At 48.6% G+C, this 25,274-nt stretch overlaps 6 protein-coding genes across 6 annotated transcripts; 3 read left to right on the top strand and 3 right to left on the bottom strand.

The window, feature by feature from the left end:
• Nucleotides 1–178: 178 nt before the first annotated feature.
• I303_104350 (uncharacterized protein) lies at nt 179–2,870 on the bottom strand (the record flags this gene model as incomplete). The annotated part of the gene is made up of 5 exons (XM_018407971.1): nt 179–355; nt 431–2,500; nt 2,559–2,631; nt 2,690–2,733; nt 2,799–2,870. The coding sequence occupies 5 exons, from the start codon at nt 2,868–2,870 to the stop codon at nt 179–181; spliced, it is 2,436 nt and encodes an 811-aa protein (XP_018263182.1).
• Nucleotides 2,871–3,433: 563 nt separating this feature from the next.
• Nucleotides 3,434–9,296, top strand: I303_104351 (uncharacterized protein; the record flags this gene model as incomplete). The annotated part of the gene is made up of 15 exons (XM_018407970.1): nt 3,434–5,040; nt 5,102–5,385; nt 5,447–5,536; nt 5,595–5,828; nt 5,896–6,196; nt 6,286–6,301; nt 6,357–6,471; nt 6,533–6,584; nt 6,705–6,832; nt 6,894–7,640; nt 7,712–7,823; nt 7,922–8,204; nt 8,341–8,526; nt 8,603–8,927; nt 9,058–9,296. 15 exons carry the CDS (start codon nt 3,434–3,436, stop codon nt 9,294–9,296), a joined length of 4,719 nt encoding a protein of 1,572 aa, XP_018263181.1.
• A 344-nt stretch (nt 9,297–9,640) lies between these two features.
• Nucleotides 9,641–11,569, top strand: I303_104352 (uncharacterized protein; the record flags this gene model as incomplete). Its single annotated transcript, XM_018407969.1, has 8 exons — nt 9,641–9,691; nt 9,791–9,933; nt 10,066–10,198; nt 10,302–10,721; nt 10,826–10,952; nt 11,005–11,058; nt 11,145–11,223; nt 11,314–11,569. 8 exons carry the CDS (start codon nt 9,641–9,643, stop codon nt 11,567–11,569), a joined length of 1,263 nt encoding a protein of 420 aa, XP_018263180.1.
• A 764-nt stretch (nt 11,570–12,333) lies between these two features.
• On the bottom strand, nt 12,334–13,072 carry I303_104353 (uncharacterized protein; the record flags this gene model as incomplete). Its single annotated transcript, XM_065968947.1, has 4 exons — nt 12,334–12,399; nt 12,505–12,571; nt 12,715–12,843; nt 12,972–13,072. 4 exons carry the CDS (start codon nt 13,070–13,072, stop codon nt 12,334–12,336), a joined length of 363 nt encoding a protein of 120 aa, XP_065825019.1.
• Nucleotides 13,073–15,054: 1,982 nt separating this feature from the next.
• I303_104354 (uncharacterized protein) lies at nt 15,055–18,039 on the top strand (the record flags this gene model as incomplete). Its single annotated transcript, XM_018407967.1, has 8 exons — nt 15,055–15,137; nt 15,204–15,328; nt 15,394–16,199; nt 16,283–16,664; nt 16,722–17,152; nt 17,231–17,746; nt 17,839–17,898; nt 17,971–18,039. 8 exons carry the CDS (start codon nt 15,055–15,057, stop codon nt 18,037–18,039), a joined length of 2,472 nt encoding a protein of 823 aa, XP_018263178.1.
• A 509-nt stretch (nt 18,040–18,548) lies between these two features.
• On the bottom strand, nt 18,549–23,086 carry I303_104355 (uncharacterized protein; the record flags this gene model as incomplete). The annotated part of the gene is made up of 4 exons (XM_018407966.1): nt 18,549–18,965; nt 19,036–20,764; nt 20,833–21,827; nt 21,881–23,086. The coding sequence occupies 4 exons, from the start codon at nt 23,084–23,086 to the stop codon at nt 18,549–18,551; spliced, it is 4,347 nt and encodes a 1,448-aa protein (XP_018263177.1).
• Nucleotides 23,087–25,274: the final 2,188 nt, after the last annotated feature.

Consider the following 25,274-nt stretch of genomic DNA (forward strand, 5'->3'; position numbering starts at 1 on the left):
AGCACCAATATGTACTATATGATATCGGGCATAGAGTATGAAAGTATGAAGTATTGCTGTAAGCAATGAAAAATAGATCTGTCTTCGCACGGGGGACGGGTTGATGGCAGATAGCAAGTATATGAATAGTGCAATTGCAGTCATGTCTCTCGACTTTGTATTATCACAATCCTCGTATCTATTCCCCCTTGATCACATCTATTTCTTTCTGCAGTTCTTCCTGTATCTTCTTGGCAACGTCCGCATTCTTCACTCGCAGAGCATACGGGACCGGCTTTCCATCATTATCGAAACCCAAGAACCTCAAATGAGGTCCCTCCACCGTCGGGTTGAACGAAGCGTTGACCGACATATTCTACCGGAAACCACAATACATCAGTTATACGATTCCCCTCCCGACCGCCTCTCAGGCAGAGATGCGAATGCTCACCAAGATGACGTGTCCACTACCATCCGTCCTCATCAACAACCTCCTCTTCTTCTTGCCATCTACAGCTTCTTTCGAACGTTTCAACTTGAACTGACCCAAGCCCTCTAATTTGAATTCTCCATTTTCAAGCCTGTTCAATTTACCCCGTTGTTCAACAAGGGTATCTTCGTTCTCTTCTCCTGCACCAGTGGTCTCTGCTAAATTCTTGCTTGGCTCAGCATTCTCAGGCGGTAATTCGCCGCCTGACGCATTATCAATCGGCTCGTTCTCCGCGTCAGCAGCAGGTTTCGGGGTGTAAGGTGTGAATGAGAAACCGCCAGAAGCTGGAGCCGCGGGAGCGGCGGCAGGTTTCGAGCCGAACGAGAAGGATGGCGTCGCGCTGGCATTCGAATTGGCACTACCAAACCCAAAGGCAGGCGTAGATGCCGGTTTGGCAGTAGTGGATGAACTGCTACCGAATGAGAACGACGGCGTTCCCGAAGTGGAAGCTGGCGCGGGAGCAGGAGTCGCGGAAGCGCCGAAGCTGAACGTAGGAGCAGCGGCTGCTGCTTTTGGAGCTCGAGAAGCGTTTGCTGACGGTCCAGAACCAGATCCAGAACCGAAGCCGAAACTGAATGGTTTATTGGCTGTCGAAGCCGGTGTTCCAGGCGTGGCCTGCCCCGGACTTGATTTCGCTCCGCCAAACGCTAATTGCGGTTGCGAGCCTCCCGGACCGAACTTACCAAGTTTTGCGGGCGTGGCATTTTCCAGCGTCGTGGACGGACTAAAAGTCTTGCTTTCTGGCGTAGGGGGATGAAGGGGGCCTGAAGGCGCGAAAGAGAATAACGATGATGGTGCTTTCTTGCTACTTTCAGGTGTCGATGTGGAGGTCACGCCAGAGCCGAATGAGAATGGCTTTGGGGCTTCTTCCTTCTTCTCGTCCGATTTCCCTGAGATCACATCTTCGACTAGTTGCGTTACTTCTGACGAAGGCTTTTTAGGAGTTTCAGGCTGCTTAGCTGGCAACGGCGCTGGTGCTGATGGTTTGGCACTACCGAACGTGAAGCCCGAGGTCGTCGCGCCGGGTGTGGCTGAAGGAGTGAACCCTCCGAACGACGGTGTAGAGCTTGACGCAGTCGGTGTGGGAGCTTTCGGTAAGCTAAAGCCGCCTGATGCAGGTGCAGAAGGCATCTTGAATGTGGGCGCGGCCACGGCAGAGATTCCATTAGCTTGGTCGGCAGATCCGCCATTGACAAGCGAGGTTTTCTTTTCTTCCGGTTTCCACCCCGCCTTCTTAGCTGCCTCATCGAGATGCTGGTCATACTGCTTGACCAATGCAGGCAGAACGGCAGACAGCTTAATGAATGGGTCATCCTTTACCGCTCGCGTGAGGAAGGAGGCAATTGAAGTATTTAAACCCCTCAAGGAAGTGTAGTACGATACTTCTCCTTCGGGTGGAGGATCCGATTGTGATGGGGTTGGTCCATTTGTTGATGGGTTTGACGCTTCCGATGTCCCGTTAGTACCCTTGACAGCTGTTGCTGCTTCCGTGACGGGGACTGAGGGAGGCGGCTGGGTAGCAGAAGATGACATTGAGGTCGACGCCGTAGGGGCAGCGAAACTACCGAATGTGAAGGGTTTCGAGGCGAGTTGCGCAGAACTGGATGCGGTGGTCGATGCACCGACAGCAGGACTAGGCACTGAGGCTGTTGCTGGTTTACCGAATGAGAAGTTTGCGAAGGGTTTGGGAGGCGCCGCAGCCGGAGCGATGGAGGTTGTGGACGGTGCTGGAGCTGGAGCGGAAGGTTTTGCCCCGAAGCCGAAAGCGGGAGTTGATGATTTAGGTGTTTCTGCGGCTGGAGTGGGTGCAGCTGCAGCAGGCGTCGGGTCGGCCGGCTTGCCAAAGGAAAAGCCTGCAAAAGGATTTGCGGATGCCACATTAGCTGCAGGTGCAGGAGCTGCTGCTGCTGGTGTTGATGCAGGAGCGGATGCACCCCCGAAGGCGAAGGGATTAGATGATGTTGAAGGCGCTGCTGCTGTTTGACCGAAGGAAAAACCTGAGAAGGGAGATGAGGTTGTGGGGGCTGATGCCTTATCAAGGTGATGCGTGAGCTGTACGATCAGAATCAAAGAGACTGGGAGGACATACTGTCGAGGCTGGTGCCGGTACAGAAGCAGGTGCAGCACCTCCAAAGCCTTTTCGCTTTGGCATTCCGCGGATCCTGTCACGCAATATAAGCCGGGCTGCAGCTCAGAGTTAACGGTACAGCAGACACTTACACTCGACCTTCCACCGGAGCTAAAGGCGTAGAGCGATTTCCAGGCTAGGCGATTCTCGCAAGTGAGTCAGGCTTTCAAAGGGTTATCGAACCGCTATCGCTGAACTTACATCATCAACTTGTTCCTCATCAGAATCACCACCTTCTCTGGTCTTTTGATTATCTGCACCACGTTTCGCCATGGTCTCGCAAGTTACTTCGGATGCTGCCGATACTTGTCTTGGCCGAATGTATGCTGACGCGATGGTCGTCTTGGTTTGGCAAGCACTGCAAGGGTGAATATCGGTTCTAAGCTAAGGAAGAATATCTTTTGACGGATTACTGGACGAGGACGAGGACGAGAAGTCGAATCGGAAGATATATTAGGTTGGTGCTAACGGAATCAAAAACACGTGGTAAATATCGCTGATCTCTCGTCCATCATCGTCACCGCTCAAAGTGATCCAGGAATCCATCAAACGGCATCATGGACCCATTCACCCAACCCCGACACTGTGCATAGCGCACTTCAAACTTGACTGAGCGGGCTTCTCTTATTCTTGCACGGGGATTCTCTATCCTTGCAGCGCTGAGACCGACTTCCATTATCCAATACATCTGCTTATCCACAGCCTCCAAGGATAGCTGAGTAGGTCAGAAATACCAGATACCTACAAAGTCGCCTGCAAATCATCCAGGACTTGGACACTATCGTACTTCCCGCTATATATTCATGCTAAAACCTACCGGCTAGTCAGTAATCAAAATGACCACCGACAAACCGTCACATGCCGCTTCTAGCTCGTCGAGCAGTTCAAAATCACCTAAATCACCTCGATCGCCTATCCGCTCGCATGCTCAAAGCCACCAAGCAGACCAACCGTTTAAGTCGCATACCCTGCTGAACCCCACATCACCTTCTTCATCGGCTCACAAACCGCACAGTCGACCTGCTGGGCCTCGCTCACCTGAACACTTGAAGTCACCTAGATCCGAAACACGAGATCATCCAGGATCATCAAGAACACGCTATCGCACTGTCCCCATACCTGTCGACCCATCCTCTGACCTACAAAGCACTCATGACATCCCCCAGAATCAACCTCATTCAAAGCCCCAACCACTCTCCTTCTCACCTTCGAAGATCTCCAGGGAAGAAGAACTTCCCCATGCGCCGTATCGACCACCTGAAGCAGTCATCGAGCCGCCCGAGGAACATCCGCCAGGGTATACTCCAGGCATTGTAGCAGAACATATAGGCTCGGACGATGATATGGCTCCTCCGCCACATTCCCCTTCCGTTCTGTTGCAAAGCAGCGAGTCGACCTTAGATGATGAGAAGCGGTCTGCGGATGTCAATAATTGGCAAGCGGACGTCAAATCATACGACATGGACGTAGATTCGCCAGATCTACTAGATTTACCTAGACCTCAATCTGGACCCGGTATACTGCCTAGAAGGTTGCTGATGCTACTTCACGAGCATGGATTAGTCCAACCGCAGATCACAGAGCTACCTCCACCTTATAACAAGAAACCCCAGTCCCAGCCTCAGACCCAAACCCAAGCGTCTCCTTCGAGTCAAACAGCATGGAATGGGTCAAATAGGACTCTGACGGCTCCTTCCTCGAGGCCAGCTTCAGTCGCTTCCTCCTCTGGCATGCCCGGTCCTCCAAGTCCGTCCCCTTCTACAGCGTCGGCCCCCTCTTTACCTGACGTCGAGCACTTGTCAACTCTGGATGATGTGTGGGAGGCTCTACCCGGCGGGAAAGACAACCGCCATCAGTGGTATTTCTGTACGACTTGTTGGGGATGGCTGAAAATAACAACCGGTGTTTGTGCAGATCTGGAGAAGAGGTATATGGAAGGATGGCAATCGGTTTCTTGTGTCGACAAGGAGGGACATCGTCAGACGTATGCGGAGTACGCAGCGGAGTGGCAGAAGTACAACGAAGCTACTCAAGGAGCGGACATGTCAGAGATCAATCAATATCATCATTTTCACGAGTTCACGAAATCAACTGACACACTATTGCTCGAAACAAGGACAAACGAGTCGATAGGGGAAGAAGAGGAAGAAGAGAATAGGATAGAAAGAGTGATGATGAAAGATGAAATGAACGTCTTCCCGCATATCACATTTGGCATGGAAGATGAAGATCCTAATCTTCTCTCTTTCAAGAAAACTCCAACCCCTTCGAAATTGTTCATCAGTTCTTCGTCCGATCTCTGGGTACAGGTCCACCGCGGTCCAGCAGCTGGACAGATACCCACAGGATTGGTCCACAGATTCACCAGTGAGAAAATGAGTAATCCGACAATGGGTACGAATGGGACCCAAGGTGTCAGCGACGCTTGGAATCTCTTAGCTACGTGAGTGTTTCACATTTCGCATATACTCAATTTGTGATTGAGCTGAATCATGCTTGGTTAGGCTCCTAGCGAACCCTCTCTTCAAGGGACAGAGAGGATGGGTCAAACTCGATAACCCAAAATTCCAAAGGGAAATCGGAGCAAGTATGACTTCTTCTCACTTGCTATATCAAATTGGTTTCGGATGTCAACAAGAGGAAGATGGCTTTCTCCGAGTCGGACCCCTCAAAGCCGCGGAAGAACCTACGGACGAAGCTACGAGGGAACAAAAGCAGATGGATCGGTATATGATCAGAACCTGGGTCGAGATCTGCCTGTATCTAGCAGCTTACCAGGCTCGGAACGGTAAGTGATCTGAGATCATATGATTCATGAAGGAAACGCTCTGAAGCTTGTCATGTTCCAGGTATCACATTTCTTGTCACTCCTAGTGTGACACCTATATCTCTTGAGAAACGCTTGGAGAAAGCCCTAGATCTAGATAAATATCCTAAAAGTGAGCCGTTCGCTGAGTCTCGCAAGCTACCATTCTAACGGCCGGTGGGGTGTTGTAGGTGTCTCTCAATATGGTGATCTCGTGCGAAACGATCTGTATACACTTGGGGTGACAAAAACGGACAAAGCTGAGACCGTCGAAATCGCTTACGGATTACAAATTTCCTCCGACAAAGCCCGCTCCCCTCTATACCTCACTGCTTTGGAAAAAGTCGCGGAAGCCCCGGTGTATGGGAGGGAGATGCTCCAGATGAGAGTTGCCACAGAGAGGTCGCTGGACAAGTACTCCTCTGGTCAGCTTGAAATCTCCCGCTCGTGGGCAGGGCGATCGTGATAGCTGATTTTTTGGCTGGTGTATAGATGAGGTCGATAAAGCGTACAACTTGATAGGCTATACGCCTGAGTACACCGAGACTCTATGTGTATTACCCTCCGAGGCGCCGGACGATCACATTTTGGATCTGCACAAGAAGGCGGTGCAATCCTCGTCGACATCGCAAGAGAAACAAGATCTATCCAAGGCGTTGATCATCTTAGGCAGAGAACGGGGATCGGAATTGATGAAGACTCTGGGAGAGAACGGTCAGACCCTTATGTCTGTACAAGAAGCTTATTCGGCTCTCAGCTGCCCCGAAGATGCGGTTGACGATGGATTGCTCATGTAAGCTGGAGATCACATTTCGCCTGAGCCTTTGGCCAGATCTTTAGGAAGTGAATGGTAGCTGATCCCTCATTGGCAATGTGCTCTAGGCAATATGAGATGGCTGTAAGGCATTCGATCTTATCACACGCGAGAAATGACTGACGGACCGACCACCTAGGTCAACGAATATCCTGGTAAAGCCGAGCACTACAAGAATTGCCTTTCGATTATTGCAGATGCGCCTGGACGAGAACGACCGGGCGTCAAGACTTTCCTGCAGACTGGATCGAGAGGTGAGTGTGTATGCGAATCGCCACACATCCTGACTTGGAGTCGGCTCACATTCCACGATAGAACCCGAAGCGCCTGCTAGGAAAGATATACCAGTTGGATTGCATAATATTGGGTGAGTTCATCGCATAGTGTCCCGGACTGAGCATTACGACTGACTCTTGTTTGAACAGAAATACATGGTCAGTGCGAAATCACGAGACAATCGGAAGGCTCGCTGAAATTTGTGGAACAGCTACCTGAACTCCATCTTACAGTACTTGTACTCGATCAAACCTCTTCGAGAAGCTGTGATCTCATTTGAACAAGATCCCAGTCGATCGATCAACCCGCAGAAGCCAGATGTCGAGCGATCCAAACGATGTAAGTCTACCTCCTCCACAAGTGCGAGGACAAGCTCTTATAGCTTACCTGCCACCTCCAGTCGTCCGCCAATTACGTCTGTTATTCCTGCAATTATACAAGTCGGAAACCTCCTCTGTACGGCCAGATGAGGAATTGGCCTATCTAGCTATCACTCGACCGGAAGTCGACGCTATAGTCGAACCTCATGTCGAACCTCCTGCTCCTGCTCAAGATGCGTCAACATCGAAATTTACTCTGGATGATATACCTGATATACCCGATATACCTTCCCCTTCTTCCACGCAGGTCGCCACGCCAGTATCGTCCCCCGAGATCAAACCTATCAACTCGTCTGCGTCCACGTCTACAGCACACAAGTCATCCATGTCTACGATCATAGGAGACAGAGATTGGGACAGAGAGTCGTCGATACTGGGTAAAAGGGCGAGCGAAGATCGAGATGATTCGTCGAGATCCTCCGAAGAAATCGTTAGGCACATCAACAGGGTCGGCTCGCCAACAGAAATGGAAGTGGATGATTTCGAGCTTGTCCCACGACCTCAGGCCGATGCTGATATTGAGGCTCAATCCGATCGAGCTGATTCGCCATCTGCCACGATGGATCTGGGGCATCTGGATTTGAAATCGCCTGTACCTGAGTCGAAGAATGAATTTGTTTCATCCGACGATTTGCATCGACACGAAACGACTCAAGAACAGTCGCGAGAAGAGGAGGCCAAGTATGAACCGCCTAGTGTACCGCCGCCATTGCCTCCTAGACCTCAATTGGCTAAGAAAGATACCCTCAACTCGGGTTTACGCTTCGGTCAGTCCACTAGCTCAGCGATGTATAGTCAGTAACGTCAAACAGACAGCTGATTCTGTACAATCTCATAGGTCTTCAGCAAGACTCAGCAGAGGTGTTGATCAATGTTCTATCTCAATTAGAACTAGCCTTGGATCGTCCACCCGAAAAAGAAGGAGAAAAAGGAACAAATCTTATTCAAAGGTGAGCTCGTGCCGCCAGACAGCCACAATCGGTGCTGTTTCTGAGGGGGTATCATTGATCTCGACCGAGGAATTGATGGAACCACTCTTCGTGATTAGTTTATTCTCGTGTAAATATAAACAGCAAATAATATACGAAACCTCCGCTCCTTCTAAAACACCTTCGAGCGGAAGAAGGGAATCGATAACGTATGAAGCGCAAAAACCGGTCGAGTCGGTCTTCGTCCACCCGATCATTGGGGTTGAAGAAGAGAACAAAGATCTATACGATTGTTTGGCTGAGCTGTACCTCAAAGGAGCTGATATCGAGTATGAAAATAAGAAGGGCCATATGATGGATTTGATGGATAGTTTCCCGGATTTACTCTATATCCAAATGAGGGTGAGCTCGTGTGACTTGATGAGACTAGACCAGATCACCTGGCGTGTCATCCCTCATTACCTTCACCGTACTGCCATTCTTCTGTCGCAATACACAGTGGATTGGCTTATAAGGATGCTTTGACTTGTTGAATTAGCGATCTCAATATGATCCCGCTACAGGACGAGAACGCAAGACCAATACGCATATACCGTTCAGCCAGACATTGTCAATGGGACGATTCTTGGCTACTGCTGATCCGCAAAAGAGGGATCAGGCTATAGATTTGACGAGGGAGATGACTAGTATTCGAAGCAGATTGCATCAGTTGCGTAATCATAAAGTATGTCAAGTTCACCCGGGACTCGAACTGCGAACCTTTAATCGAGGCTAATTGGTCGATTATCCTGTTTGAATAGCCGTTATCAATACCAGAAACATTCAAACACGTCTCATCATCGCTCCGACAACTATCCCAACTTGATATTGACATTCCCGAAATCCAACAAAATCTATCCCTAGACTTCCTGAATGCCCTGGACACGGAATCAGCCGAGGTTGAAAAGGAAATAGTTCACCTACAGGAGCAATTACCAGTCCTGAAGAAACAGATGGATGATATTTGGTTTACCCCTCAAGGGGAGGATGAGTGGGAATACGAATTAGTCAGTGTATTCATGCACCGAGGGAAGAATTCTGGCTCGGGCCATTATTGGACTTTTCAAAGCTGGTTACCTGATCACGGTGAGTTAGTGGTATCACGACATGACGAATCTCCATCCTCAGAGTCTCTCGCCTGGTTTCGTCCGGCGTAATTTTTGTAACATAAGGAATAAGGCTGATTCGATACGGCACGATGGGTATTTATTTGTAGGCGATACATTCTTCAAATATAATGACGAGACTGTCACTCAAGTACCTTCGTCGGAAGTCCTCCAAGATCGGACGGGGGACGATGCGAATCCTGCTCTTCTGTGTTATGTGAGAAAGGGTAAACGTCTGATAGATACTTTACATCGGGAAGTACTTGAGTTGGAGCAAGGAGAAATGGGATTAGATATGGAGATGAAGATGGAAGCGAAAAAGGAAGAAAGTAATTTGATTGATCTTTAGAATAGACCTCATGTATCCTCGAGCCGTTTCCATTGATGAACTTACGATTTTTGCGGATATGGTCATTGCTCATTGATAGATGCATCCTGTCTCATGTAGCTACACTCAATGAATGCTTTGGTCGATACTTGCTTTTGCCTGGTAGTCCCCGAGCACTGTAATCTGCAATCACGTGACTTTGGATCTTTCTGGAATCCTCAATGACTCATAGCTCAACCGAGAGAAGGTCCAAACTGAATCTGCAAAGTCGACAATTCACTCAAGCGACAAGCATAAATATAAACCTATAAACAGCGACAGGCAAACAGTGGATACTTAGACACAAGCAAGGAGAACAAACCAAAATGGGCGAACCGAAACCATTGACATCGTATCAACAGACATATCACTGGAGGGTGAGTGGAGTGGGCATACTGTCACCCCGGCATTCGAGACTTCCTTGTCCGTAAGAAAGGCTGTGCCAGCTTGAGGGACTAATTCATGTAATGATGCAGAACAAGAACTGTGCCCCCTTCGCATATGACTGGGTGAAGAAGTCCCTCCCTGGTCTCAAGGTTGAAAGTGGGCCTTCCAGTGCCGAGATCACTGAGGTAACTGCTGTTTCGGGCGATTGCGATTTGGGTCAACGTAAAGGAAAGTAAGTCGGGCCGTACATTCAATGCTGAACCCACCTTCGACTTCGAATCTGCGCGTTCGAGCTTCGTCACTGTGCTCAACGCTTCACTGTATAGAATGATGAAATTGATTATTGATGATATCGTATTCATAGACTCCTCACGATATATGACCTGGAAGTAGAAGCTAAATGGTCGGGAAAAGCCCAGGATGGGACAGAGGTCAGCGGTACCCTCAAAGTACCCGAAGTGAGCCATGAAGCTATCGATGGACTATCAGACTATGTCGTGAGTATCAAAGTGTGCTAAACACTTGTCTATTCTGCCTATGTTCAATCGAATGTACGTGCACATGCGTGATCAAATTAAGCTGATCCGAGCTTGATTCCAGTATGAATGGCGTGTAACCTCCGACAACTCCTCTTCATCCGCCAGTTCCGAACTCCTCTCACTCGTAAAATCACAATTCCCTTCTATCCTCTCATCAAAATTCAACACATTCCGAGCCGACTTGTTGGCCGCTTACGGTAATCCCTCTGCTTCGGATGATTCTCCTTCGGTATCAGGTACTTCTACCCCACAACCAGGGGCCGGAGGAGCTGCAAGCTCTTCTTCGTCTACTTACACTCCTGCTCCACCGGCTAAACCTGTCGAGACCGAAGCCAAAAAGTCCGAAGAACCCAGAAATAAGGGAGTAGGCAAGACGGTGACTGTGGAGCAGAAGGCAGATCTGCAAGCTTCCGCAGATGATTTGTGGGGCTTGTTGACGGATGAGAATAAGGTACCTATGTGGAGTAGATCTGCAGCCAAGGTGAGCAGTACCGATCCTTCACATTGTTGCCATTCCGCAGTTTTGGGTTAACGCTAATCTGCTTTTTCAATGACTGTTTCCTGTTTCCTAATTAATGCGCGCAGATCAAACTCACCCCTGATGCACCGTATGAGCTCTTCGGCGGGAATGTAAGAGGAAAGATCATCTCCGTGGAAGCACCGAAGAGATTGGTGCAGACTTGGCAAGTGAGGAATCCAAGTTGGCCATCTGGTGAGTCAGCTGTCATGATCGCAAGTGCGTTCGCAGCTGAATGGCAAAATAGACCACTTCGGGACTATGACTTTAACTCTGGACCAAGGATCGTCCTCCACCACCGGTGAGTGATTTTTCTCGCTCATGTACACATTCCGAGACATTGTAAAGACGTTTCTGATCACCAATTTATTGTGTGATTGCCAACAGCCACATTCACACTTGATGGTGTGCCCGCTGATAACGAGGCGGAAGTGGAGAAGGCTCTGGACGCTTTCTACATTCGAGGGTGAGTAGACTTGCTTGACTGCAATTGTACAGGCATATCAGTGAGGTGGAGTGATGTTGATAGCTGATTAATGCTGTGATGTGATATCAGTCTAAAACAAATGGGGTTAGTACTATCTTCTTCTTCCCGATCTTATCCTACACCTTTATCTCGCAATACACCCGAATCCGCAATCGCACAGAAGCCCAAGAAACTGCGGAAGAAGGCCGCATCTCCTTCTTCACCTTCGTCTTCTTCGCTTTCATCTTCCACTTGGATCGGTAGTGGGATTGTCCTAGGATTGTCGGCGGTCTTGGTGGGGATAGTGTATACTTCTTTCCCACCTTCTGCATCTGCGCGCGGTTAGGACTTGACCCACCCGTCTTGACGAACGGCAGATATCAGGACTAGGAATGCAATTAGGGCATATTGACTGATGCACCTCTATTTATCGGATTCAGACTAGGTACTTTCCTTTAAGTCGAACGCGAACTCCAGCTTGCCCAGCCCCATTCGAAGATAAAATTATCACTTGCCACTTGTCGCTTAAGACAGTGATCGACGATTGACAAAATGAATAGCAGTAAGCCATAGATACAGTAGAATGCAGAATTGCTCGAGTACGCTCCAAAATGATATGCGATGCGATGCAGTTTGACACATCATTAATTGAATCATCGCTTGACCGAATACATCAAGACATGTATCGGCGGGCGATCTTTTCGTATTCTATTTCTGTTTCTGTCTCTGACATGATGTGATCTCGTGTCTGGCACACGCTTGGCCATCATATCATATCATGTCATAACCGCTTAAGCGCTAATTCTGGACACAAGTGTGGGAGTGCGGGGTCGGGTACATCTATATGGTATATGCATAAGTGCCGTGTATCGATATGAGAATACGTATAATGAATGATGGATGCTTGGTATATAACATTTTATGGCAGGTTAAGGCAGAGCAGGAATCCTCGAGGTGACGTTCGGGATGATCCTAATCTATCAGCAGTACTCGTATCTATTGCGTCCGGCATATGTCATGTATCATGTGTACCGCTTCGTCTTCTTCCGTGTAGGCTTTTTCACTTTCTTCTTTCCGATCATCTTTTGGGCGGGAGGAAAAGAGTTCTTTTTAATGCATTGCGAATTCGGTCAATGCGATTAAGACGAGTTGAGCTTCTGGTCTTCCCATCAGATACTGAGACGGAGACGAAGACGAAGAACAACGTTTGAGTCAGTCTCAGTCTCAATCTCTCGGTCTCACTTCAACGACTGACGACGGATACTTCGGGAGAGGACTTACAGGTCGTTCAGTCCTTCTTCGCCAGTAAGAAGCGAAAGAAATGATTGATTGTCTTTCGATCGGCGTCCTATGTAATTCAGTTTGTGATCAGTGTCAGTGTCGTGTTGATGGATCGCAACTAACGGCCAATTCTTTATGGCAAAGTATGACATGGGGGTATGTTTTTGTGGCTGATGATGCTGTTTGGGTGAATCGGACGATGTAACTTACAAAGGTACTCTGTTATACGTCCTTTTCTGTAGAGAAGTAGTGAACCATTGAACTTCCATTAACCAAGGTGCCAAGCCTTGTGGACCTCTTCCGCATAAGAAATCTGCCAGTCGATTCAGACAATCGAGACTGAGAAGCCAGTACGGAATCAGAATCAATCGTTATAATATAGTTGTGTGATATGGGTATGGATGATCCGCCACTCTAGACTGTAGACTCGAAAGGAGACTTGACTGCAGAGTAGGACTTTGACTTACTATTTGATAGCTAACCCATAAGCTGGATCCAACATCGGGGCAGCTTTCAGATTGGCCATCTCCAATTGGACACCTCCTCCATTTCCACCAAAGTTCAACATATTTGTTGGTTCTTCGTCGCGGCTAGGACAGGACGATAAGTTAGAGGGCGAAGAAAAGGAAATCAAGTAAGGTCAAGCAAAGTCAGGTCAGGTCGATGAAGGGTCTCGTCTTTGTCAGCGATGCCAATGATGTGTGCGATGATCAATACTATTTATTCGTTTGGTTTGGTTAGAATATCAGTGTAGTGCCGTTCAGCTGTATGTCGACCGGAGGTCAGCTATTAGCCAGAGATTAAACTTGACTTGATGATGTTGTTGTTGTTGTTGATAACAGGTATCCACTTTGATTTTAGCGAGATAACAACGTGTTTTAGCAAGGCGATATAGCGTGAGAAGAGCGCCAAAAGCGTATGATTCGAGTGAGTAATAAAGTGATTTGGAGCTAGATCGACGACTCAATGAGTTTTTGAGGTGACATTGACGTTGAGCTTGATGTTCGAGTTTTATTTAGTAGTCGAGCCTACTCATATTCACTTTTACGTTTTATTGCTATCCCACCAAGAAGAAGTCCAGATAACCCCGCTCCCCGCTCAATATTCTCTTTTCTTTTATATCACAGAACCACCTGATTTCACCGTGTGGGCTGTTGACGAGGAAGGGGTCCAGGCGGTAGATCCAAGAGAGAGGGGTTAAACGGGTAAACCTGCACAGGAGAAGCGGTGTTCTCTTTGTGACGTTTTGGACAATCTATCTCGAACTTGTCGGCGAAGCGGGGAGTGAGTAGAGTCGGGGTTTGGAGTCGAGAATATGATCATTTGGGAGGGCGGGTGATCGATGTAGTCAGTCACCCTTTGTCCCACCCTTGCAGCCGGAGTAATCGCACGTCGAGGTTCTTGCCTTGCAATCCATTCATGTCTTTGAACGACCGTCAGGTGTGGTCAATGTGCGATTGCAGGTTGAAGGTGGAAGGTGGAAGCAAGGACAGTGGAAAGGATGTCATTAAATTGCGTTGAATCGAGGTAGCGGAGACTGAGAATGAGGTATGAGTTGACGGATTCTCATTCGCTCGATCGGTCGATCGGTCGGCACCCAAACAATGCACGAGTCTAGACCCATCGTATACTTCCCATTGATTATCGAGGTGAGTCGTAACATCGTGCGGACCTTGAATCGACGAAGTTGAAAAGAGGTATGTAGATAAGTAAGCGACGTCTAGGGATGCAGCACACCTGTATGCTGTGGTTGAACTGCGCGCAAATCGTCAGATCGTAATAAAGGAAATAACATTTCTCGGTCAGCGGTATATGAGTCTTGACCATACATGGACTTGCTGTTTCATTCCACCTTATTTGAGGTCGAGACAGGACAAGATAAGAGGGATCAACACGAATTATCAGCGTGCTATCAGATTATCTCCTACTTCCGCTCTTCAAAGGAAGGCCTGCAAGCAGCATGTATCCCTAGTATGACGTATGAGAGGGTATCGAGTCGTCGTCTCTCCTCGCTCGTTCGAGAGCTTCGGTCGCTTTGCGATGGGCGTTGGGCGAAATGAGATGATCTGATACATGGATAAGAGAATGCGCTGTATATGCGTATAGGCGACGAATTTATGTCCAAACTATGGGAAGTCAAGGTAAGAGTCCACTGACGACCCTCAAACAAGGACTACAAGTCTAGCAACGGCCACCGTCATATGTCCTGTACCATCTGTGGAATGGAGGATGGTACATTTTGTGCGAAGATGGCGAGTTGCATATGAAGAAGAAAAGAAAGAAGACAGAGATTCTCTTTCTTCATTTAAAAGCCATCGACCGCATGCAACTTCGTGGAAATTTGGTTCGCGAAGGGGATGTCGGGTATTACGTAATCAGCTGGCCTGTGCATCGCCCTTTGCACTCTTATTTGTTGGAAGATTGCATTTCAGCTTCCACAACCTGGATCTTGCGATTGAAACTGACTTGAGCAGATCATCACTCACAGCCTCGGAACCGAAACATTCGATGACGACAGCGTCGCAGCAGAACAAGTGAGAGGATTACAAAATGTCAGGAGTTCCGCCTGGTCCCCCGCCTGGCCCACCACCCAGTAATAACACTGTCGCCAGACCTCCTGGACCTCCACCTGGGTGAGTGGTACTCTCGTCAGTCATCTGTGCGAAGGGTATCATTGGCTGACCCTGCTGCGCTGACAGAGGCCCTCCTGGCCAGTCGTTCCGACCCCCTCCTTTGGGATTCCCTCCCGGTCCCCCGATGGGTCTACCGCCGAATATGCCCAACTTCCCACCTCCTTTGCCCGCTGGATGGTCAGAACATCGAGGTCAGTACTCCGCGGTGCTAGGAATCTGATTGACCTGAATGAGACACTGATATTTCCTCAAATAGCACCAGATGGCGTGACTCCGTATTTCTATAACTCCCATACTCGCGAATCGACCTATATTCGACCTACATTATTTCCACCTTTCCCACCGCCAGGCATCACGCCGAATAATGGTTCAGCATCCCCCGCGACTCCAGCAGAGAGGGAGAAAAAGAAGAAGAAAGAAAAACCTAGAGACAAAGTGGCTATACCAGGTACAACATGGACCCGAGTGACCACTACAGAGGGTAACGTATTTTATTTCGAGAAGGAAAGTAAGAAGTCTGAATGGAGCGTTCCAGAAGAGATCAAAGATGCCGTAGAAGCTCTTGAAGCGGAAGAAAAGGCCGCGAAAGAACAGCGAGAGCGAGAAGAGAAGCAGAAAGCTGAAGAAGAACGGTTAGAGAGATTGAGAGAGGTCGAGAGGATCCGGCTGGAGATCGAAGAAGAGAAGAAGCTAAAACAGGTGGAATTGGAAAAGAAGCGAAAAGAAAGGGAGGAACAAGCAGAAGATCGACAGAGCAAAATACCCAAGACGGAGAATGGTGATGCTGAAGAGGATGACAATCAAGAGAATGTTGATGCAGATCAAGATGAGCAAGATGAAGAAGAGGAGAATGGCGAGATGGGACCTCAAGATGCGGAAGATGAAGCTGCGTGGATGAGGGCTGTTGCAGCTGAGTTTGCTGAAGCAGATCAGCAACTCGAAGAGGGGAAGCAGAAGACAGCCGAGGAAATTAGGAAGGAGGAAGAAGAAGCTGCCAAGAAGGTCTTTGCTGTCCCGGAAAAGGTTCAGGTATCCCCAGAGGAAGGTCGAGCTCTGTTCAAGGTGGGTCCTTCTTCCGAGACGAAGATTCCGAATCGCTCCAGGTGATCAGAAATTTCAAGCTGACTTGTTCATGTTCGTCGCAGGCTCTGTTGATTGAGAAAGATGTGAATCCATTCTCGACATGGGAAGCCGCTTTACCCACCTTCATCAACGATCCTCGATATGTGCTACTTTCGTCCCAGAAAGAGCGACAGGAGGTGTATGACGAGTATTGTCGGGATGTCGGCCGAGCCAGAAGACTAGCCAAGTCATCTACTGCATCAGGATCGGGTTCAACAGATAAGAAGAAAAATGATCCTGAGAAGGAATACAAAGCATTACTCAGAGAAGAGGTTACTAGTACGCGAACTCGTTGGGACGATTTTAGGAAAAAGTGGAAGAAAGACAGAAAATTTTATGCGTATGGAAGGGACGATAGAGATCGGGAGAAGATGTTCAAGACTCATTTGAGGGAGCTAGGTGAACGTAAGCAATGGTCAACGTCCAAAGACGACCGCACACTGACCAAACTCTTAATTATAGGTAAACGAGCGGACGCTCAGCGGGCTGAGCAGGATTTCTATGATTTACTGAAAGAGTCGGATGATATCACCTCGTCGTCTGTATGGTCTGATGTAAAGAAGACTATATACAAGGATTCGCGATACGATGCTGTTGGATCGTCTTCCTTACGAGAAGAACTGTTCAACAACCATATCAAGAATCTAGCTTCGTCGAGCAACAGCAATGGCGACGCAGCGAAGGATGTCCTGTCGAAAGAAGAACAAGCTGCTCGGAAGTCGGCAGAACGGAAAGCGAAAGCGGAAGCTAGTCTGAAAGAACGAGAAAACAAAATCAGGCAGGAAAGGTCGAAGATCGAGTTTGAAAATAACAAAAGCAGGATAGGTGCGGGCAAAGAGGAAGCCGAACGGCTGTTTGGTAGTCTTCTGGTTGATCAAGTCCGAGATCATCATGTGAGTTAGGATCGACCTTAATTGCATTTGGGCTGTGTATGTACGTGTGGATCGTAGCTGATGGAGTTATGCTGTCAGATCTCTTGGAACGAGGCTTCCCAATTCCTCTCTTCTGACCCTCGATTCAACAACCCATCGCTTCATCCGAGAGACAAACAAAGACTATTCAGCCAGCACATCGAAAAGATCGCTTCTAAGCGTTCGAACGAGCTTCACGGCCTCTTCGAGACGCACACCCCGTCATTGGATACGCAGTATGACGATGTGTACCCCAAGATCGTCGAGGATCCTACAATCAAGAGACTGGGCTTGCAAGGGGATGCGCTGGAAGACCAGTGGAAAGCCTGGATGAGAAGTAGAGAATCTCAAGCGCGTATAGAATTCGACCAGATGTTGGGCGAGAATAGCTTTATAGAGTTCTGGGGAACGATGAGGAAGAAGACCCTGGATGAGGATGCCTTGAACATTAAAACCGATGATCAATTCGCGGAAGCTGAAGGCCTAAATGTCGGGGGAGACGACGAGGAAGGGAAGAAGGATATAACGGATATGGCGAAACAGATTGATTTGGCGGAGATCAAAGCTGTTCTCAGGGTGAGTCTACAAACTGTTCCTCATCTGTGCAATGCTCGAAAGAAATTGGCTGACTGATCGGTATTTGGTGATTGTTGTTTCTTGCCGCATAGCGAGATAAGAGATATAGACAGTTCGACCACGTTCCAGAAAAGCGAGAATCTTGGCTCCGAGTGAGTGACAACTTTTCCTCTACAACATTATAGTGAGCGTGACACTGACGTTCAATTGTGTCTGCCTTGAAGGACTATCTCGAGAACTTGGAGGCTGCTTCTGGATCCAAGACGATCCATAATGTAGGATTCGGTCGATAAGCGTCTGTCTAACGCAGCAGTCCGACGCATCTGGCATTATGCATTATGAACTATGAATCATGAATTATGAATTATGCATCATACTTCTTAATCAGAGACGATCGGATATGTAATCTGTGACCTGCACCCTGCACCCTGCAACTGCAATTTCCAACTGCAAATCTAAGATCTGTTGACTTAGTAGTTGTTCTGCATCATCTATGAATACATATACTTGTCTGTCTGTCTGTTGGAACCAAGCGATCTAAATCTAACAAGATGAGAGATCAGATAAGACCAGACGGAACATGATATCAAATAAGTGAGGATGAGAGATTATACTTTAATGACTGTGGAATGCAAGTGCGAAAAGCGGAAAGCGAAACTATTCAAAGCGAAAATCAAGGTCAAAGTCAAAGTCAGAGTCAAAGCAAGAAAAGGATCCAAGTGAAAATAAATAAGCTGAAATCATCTGATCTAAACGTTATAGTAAATATGAAGCGCATGGCCCTTCTCTCTAAGTCTACGAATTACTTCTGACTCGATCTCATGCTCAACAGACTCGTCATACTATTATTCCCATTAACACTGGCACTGGTGCTGGCACTGAGCGGACTCGGATCATTGGGTAATGAGCCAGGTCTGGAATTCGCTCCGCCAGTCGCACTCCCATTTCCTTCGGTGCTTCCTGAAACATCTGAAGTTCTTCTAGCTTTTTTGCCACCACTCGTACCGTTCGTTGTCGAAGATGACTTGGCATTTCCACCTCCGCCTGAAGAGTTCTTGGAATTGTTGCCTGATCCAGAACCACCACCTGATCCTCCCGAAGGACCGGAGACGCTATTCTTACGCGAAGCCGATTCACCTTTTCCACCAGGAGCAGCTCGGTTGCGTTTCTTAATGACGTCCGTCTTGAGTGATAACGGTCTGACCACTCCGTGTAGTTTCTATCCAACAGTGTCATGTCAGCTTGGACCAACAACAAATGCAATCCGCGCAATTTCAAAGCGGGCTCACGTAGAACAGACCACAGGCATTACATAAAGGTTGGCCTTCTGGATCTCGCCTCCATAATGGTGTATTTGTCGTCTGACAATTCGTGCACATCGTAGGATTTTCACCTGTGTTGATGATTGATCCAGGTCCACTCTCGTCTTCCCCTTCGCCATCATTATCATTACCAGTACCATCGCCATTCAAATCGTCCTCTTCTTCATTCTCAGCATTGTCGGTCTCAACTTGATGTTTGAATGAAGCTTTGTTGCTCTTTGATGATTTACTCAAGGAACCGCTGATCGAGGAGGAATTCTTGGAGTGCCCGCCCTTCATAGTCTGACCTGAACCTTGAGAGGGGATGCGCAGAGTTTGCAGATTTGGCGAACTGTTAGATCGGACAGGCACGGGCATCGAAGGGGTGGGCGGAGGTGGCATTGACGATTTATCTTTGGCATCTTTCGAATCGACGGCTTTCCCCCCAACGGATTTCGGTAATGGTTTGATCGCGTTTCCGGTATTTCCATTTGTCGTGTTCGGAGTGGGAGCACCGTTCAGACTAGCAGGGGATACTGCGTTTGATGATGGGTCGTTGAGCTGATTCTGGAGGGCGCCAAGAACTTGTGAAGGGTTGATATGTGTGAAGGGTGATGCGGCTGAATTGGCGTTGAGGTATAGGTGCATGAGTTGTTGGAAATCAAATGGATTATCGCTCGTACCATTTTGTTGACCTGGCGAAGTATGAGATGACATATTTGGTAGCGAGATTCCGGTTCCGGAGGCGTCAACTAATCCAAATGCAGAGGGCGACCCAAAGGCGGAAGTGTTAGCAGTGACAGGTTGACTTGATGCCCATTCTACGATATCTTCAGGAGTTATTTCTGGCATATTCAATGCATTGCCTGAGAAGTCGTTTGTGGTGGTACCAGTGGCGCCAGCCGGCGTGTTGGAACTCGCTGCGGCGATGTCGAAGAAATTGTCGTATGATTGTGGGAAACTGAATGTGAAGTTTGAAGAAGGGAATCCTGTATCTCCGTCCGGAAGAGGCAGAGTCTTCCCGTCTCGAGGCGAAGCTTCGGCTTGTCGTTTACGAGGATTGAACACTGCTGTAGGTGAAAGTCCTAACAATTCTGCCTGAGCAAGTTCTTGGGCTGATACGGTATGGTCGAAAGAAGTCTTTCTGACTCTTCTAGGTAGATATCCGTACTGAGGGTGGAAATTCTCTTCTATCTCGCCATACAGGCCTGGACCATTGATTCCCGGTAAATTGGGTTGCTTGTCCTTAAACGGACTCAATCCAGCGTTTAAAGCGGCTTGTATCTCATCCATCGTCATATGTCCATCCGGCGGTGCAGACGCAGCGAACGCATCCAGCAGATTCGCTTGCTTATTGGGAGACTGTATGTCTGCTGATCGTTCACGTTCCTGAACGGGTGGCATCGGCTCTGCTAATCGGGATGATCTGGAAGGATGGGACCTCGATAGACTAGAGCCGGCTGATCTGGGTCCAGGAAGGTCGGGTGCTTTTCGTGTCGATGCTGACCATTCATTCTGAGTGGGCATGTTCAGTCCCATCTCTGCTACCGGTGTGCCGCCCGAGGCGAGAAGTTGATGAGCGTGGAATTCGCCAAAGGGGTTCTGTCGGAAGGGTAATGCTGATCTTGACCGGGATCGTGATGATCCTCGCCAATCTATATCCATAGGTATTCTAGATCTAGATCGACTTGCGGCTCGCCAATCGATATCCATTCCGCTGAACGCATGTATGATCAGCAACCGTAATCGCGATTTCTAAAAGATCAGGGATGACAGAGGACTCACTCTGGCGAAGGGTTACTACTAGCACCCGCAAATCCAACAATCCTTGATTTCCCTTTCGATCTACCTCTTTCCCTTTCTCGCTCATTATCTGCGGCCGAAGTGGTGGGAGGTGGAAGAGCATCTCTAGACTCTTCTGCTTCCGCGATGTACTCCCTGACTAGCCTCTCCTGCTCCTCCTTCTCGGCCTTCTCCCTGGCAGCAGCCTCTTCCGCTTCTTTCTTCTTCAATGTCAGGTGCATCATTCTCCATGTCAGGTTCTCCATTCTTTGCCCGTTGGGCAATACCTCTCGCGCCCTAGCGTATGCCTTCCAAACTTGAGTAGCTAATGGATCTTTCTGCGCCATCTGTTCGGGGGAAGTCATCTCGGGCGCGACAGGCGACGTAATATCGCTCTGAGAAGGCCTTCGAGTCACCGGGAAAGAGGCGAAATTACTGATAGGTGGCGAAGCCAGAGGCATAGTGGGACTCCGGAGACCTAGGAAATCGTCGTTGAGGATATCATCGACTATGCTGACATTCTTGCCTTTCTGAGAGTGGGATTGCGAGGAAGTCGCTTCGGGAGAAGCGACATTCTGGAAATAGGCGGGTGTCGTCACGTCATTAGTCAAGCCGGACCACAAATTAGGTTGCGCAGCGCTGACGTCTTGCTGAGCTTGCTGTGGAAGTTGCTGAGATTGCTGACCACCTAAACCCATGCCCATGCCCATCCCTATCCTGATAGCCATCTCTAATCCTGCACTTCCGTATTGAGCGAGGTGTTCGAGCGATAATCCAGCAGGTAGAGGCGGTAGGTTGTCCATGGTCATGCCAGGTGTCGCGCCGACACCTCCCTCCGCGTGGGGCGCCTCGGACCCTGCTCTCGAGGGGTACTGGGAGGCGGGCACGCTTCCTGGGTTGCTTGGCAAACTTGGATATGCTGGCGCTGGGGGTTGCGGAGCTTCTCGTCGACGAGGGGCGACAGCAGGATATCGATTGCCTTGTGATCCGGGATAAGCCTGTCAAGGCGTCAGCGACTGCTAAAGCGGTAATCAGTAATCGAAAGACTTACTTCCTGAGGACTATTATATGCTCCGAAATCACTACCTCCAGGAGTGGTCACCGGGGTTTCCGCGTAACCTCCTACTCTGTCAGGCAAAGGCCAAGGCGTTGACATCGTTTGCGAGTTTTTGCGCTGTGGTGCTTGAATTTGCTGCGGCGATTGTTGATTCTGGGAATATTGTGGGAAATTGACATTACCATAGCTGGAAGGTGTGGCAAACCCAGTGAGCGAAGCTACAGACTCGGTGAAAGAGCCCGAAGGAGGCGGAACGGATGACTGATATGCGTTGTTCACGTTGGAATCTAGGTTGTTCTGTTGATTTTGCAAACGACGACTGAGGAGGCTTGCGTTATTCTGGGAAGTCGATGGCATGGAAGGGATAGATGAGGCCGAGGTACCTGCAGCTGGGAAATTGGCTGAGAAGTCGAAAGACGCGCCGTTCGTCGCTTTATCCTGACTTTGCTGGACCAATTCAGCTAAAGTGTCGAAAATTCCAGGATCCACAGCATTCTCGTCCACGACGTTTTGTTGAGGATTGTCCTGAGATAGCCAATTGCTGGGATTTGGTAAGTTGGACCAGTCAAATGCAGGTTGGTTCTGCCCGTAAGTGTTGTTGACGTTGTTGGCCCACGATGTTGGAGGTGGTTCAAGAGGTGTTGTGGATAACGGGAGCTGCATATGATTTTGTGATTGGCTGTTCCGCTTATTGATGGACCGTCCGTGATGCGAATTATATGAAGACTGTCCCAAGGAAGAAGCTGGTCCTACCGATGATGGACCTAATGACGAAGGCTGAGCACCAAAGGAGAAAGCGTTAGTCCCCGTACTAGAACTTAACGCCGCAATGGGATCTAAGGGTGTAAGAGGCGTTGGAGTAGTAGCGAGAGACGACTGATGATACGATCCTTCCCTGCTATGATGGCCTGCACTAGTCGACACTTGCGGAAACGACGGGTAAGGCTGAGATGGATAAGCGAAAGATCCGCTGTTTCTGTTGATCGGCACGGCAGGTGACATAGCTGGAGTAGAAGGGTTAGAGTGTCTTGAAGAGGATGCTGAAGGAGGTCTTTCCGGTTGTCTCTGGTGCCTAGGGCTGACATGCTTATTTTGCTGTTGGTGCTGATGTTGATGCGAATTCCTCCCTCCACCAGAATCTACAGTGAACGGTCCCTTCTTGCTACCCGATGTACTCGTCCGCCAAGGTAATTTATCCATTTTGCCAGCGCTCCCACTCGGACCGCTGACACTGTGTTTACCTCTACCAATGGAGGTACTAGGACTAGCGGCGGAGCTAGAGCCTGCCTGAGCCTGGGCCGGAGAAGGCTTCGGGGCGATGGGTTTGGGCAGTAATGGCCTTAACTTCTGTGTTGTCCCACTGCTGCCTGAATTATTTGATACGGGTGAGGATTTAGAAGAAGTGGTAGATTTAGGCGAAGGTCCAGAAACGGAACTAGGTGAGTAAGCCGGAGGGGAAATTTTGTCGGGTCTTCGTCAAGATGATCTTCGATATATAGACTAACGAAAACGACCAGGAAATCCTTGGGTTAGCATTGCACGAAGACTGTGACAGACCGATGAAAGGACCGCGAGCAAGCAGACAAAGAAGTGTCACGAGCAGTAGATTTAGAGGATCATAGTCGGGGTGTATCGTTGATGACAGAAAGGACGAGAAGCGGCAACGGTCGTGGAAACCGATAACGGGGTCAAAGGATAAGTTGCAGGTAGATGTATCAAGCAACCTGCAATGCTGGAGTAACGAGAGGCCGGCAAGCGGCCGAAGCGCTGGTGGCTGCAGGAATTGCAGCTTGATTCTGGAGTCATTCTGGCCCCTTCTCTCATTCTGACCAGTTATTGGCAAGGTGAAGGAGCAAGGTGAAGGAGCAGGGAAATGGGACACGACTTCAAGTATTCTGCCGATGGGAAGAACTCACAACTCGCCTGTTCCACCTTTCCTCTATTACCTCTGGGCTGTGGAGATGTCAATGTGTATCACGGAAGACTGTTGTATGATTCTGATGATTGCTTGTAGTTGTGAGATTTGCTCCTTATACGTTGTAGCCGTTATTGTTGTGGAGATGGATTGGTCGGACGCACGGGCCTTAGGTGATGATGAAATGATCGGAACGACGAATACCGCGAAGGAAGTAGATGGAGTCGAATTTGATTTGGATTGAATTGAACCAGTGGGTCGACGAAGATCGCGTGGTCGGTATTGTTATTGTGCGGAGTGTGCAGTGTGCTATGATCTGAGCTCACTTGTGTGAATATCGATGACTACTGATGACTGATGACTGATGATTGATGATGGATCTGATCTATTCACATGTATGCTTCGGGCGAAGAATGATATTATTGATGGGATAGGAGTGGACTGGAATATTTGATCATCAAATGGTCTGACTGATCTGATTCTTCGTGGCGGCGAAGCACGAAAGGGATTGATCCAGGATATACTTAAGGAAAAAGATTTTTCACCGGTAATACAAATACACCTAGGCTATAGGTTATTGCTCAGGCTCAGACTACGGAAAAATCAGAAGGATTTAGGGATTCCGGCCGTACTGGTACTGGTATGGTACTGGTAAGAGCAGCAGAGGTTGTACCTGTAGTGCGCTAGAATTCGAATAGTCTATAGCGTCAAAGCTGGCTTTGACTCGGGAAGGGGAAGAAGAGGGGTATGCAAAAGAAGAAAAACGTGGACATGTCCTCTCTAATTCCCTTTTTCTCGCAATTATCGTTCCTGATACACATTCTCAAATTACTATTTATAGTTATTTCCACTACAGATTCAGGAATCAAGGGTACAAGTCAGGGGATTTTACCGATCGGATATAAAATGTACAATCCGTACTCGTACATCCAACCTCCACTTCCACTCTCTTGACACCTTCGACTCTTACGCTCCGTGTTCTGTACTTTGTGCTTTGTACTCTCCATTCTGGCCTTCGCCGCACGCACGCATGCAAACACCCAGGTCATGCTGACCTCTAGAGTCAAATTGTCAATGTGAGAATTAACATGAGTATGATATACATGAGTATGCCATACTTGTACACAGGCGTAATCAAGGTTTCTATGACCCGCTGTGCCTCACAGGACACCAGGGAACAGGGAAGCAGGAAAAGAAGATCAAGAGACATGGGAGATGACGAATGATATTCCCAGATACATCAACTCGTAAACAACTTTAAGCGAGATTTGACTGATTTGGACTAACTTGACAGGTTTTGGGAGCGCGCAGGCGTTTAGCTAAGGCTTAAACCCGCTTGTGGGTTTCTGACCTTTCGATTCTCTCACTGGTTGAGATCAAGTCCAGAATCAGGATCAGGCTCAAGATCAATCAATCCTCAGTCGCTTACAATTAGAGATTAGTTCAAGTGTCTGATCCTGATTCAAATCTCGG

The sequence above is a fragment of the Kwoniella dejecticola genome, chromosome 5, assembly GCF_000512565.2.
Source record: "Kwoniella dejecticola CBS 10117 chromosome 5, complete sequence".
Lineage (NCBI taxonomy): Eukaryota > Fungi > Basidiomycota > Tremellomycetes > Tremellales > Cryptococcaceae > Kwoniella > Kwoniella dejecticola.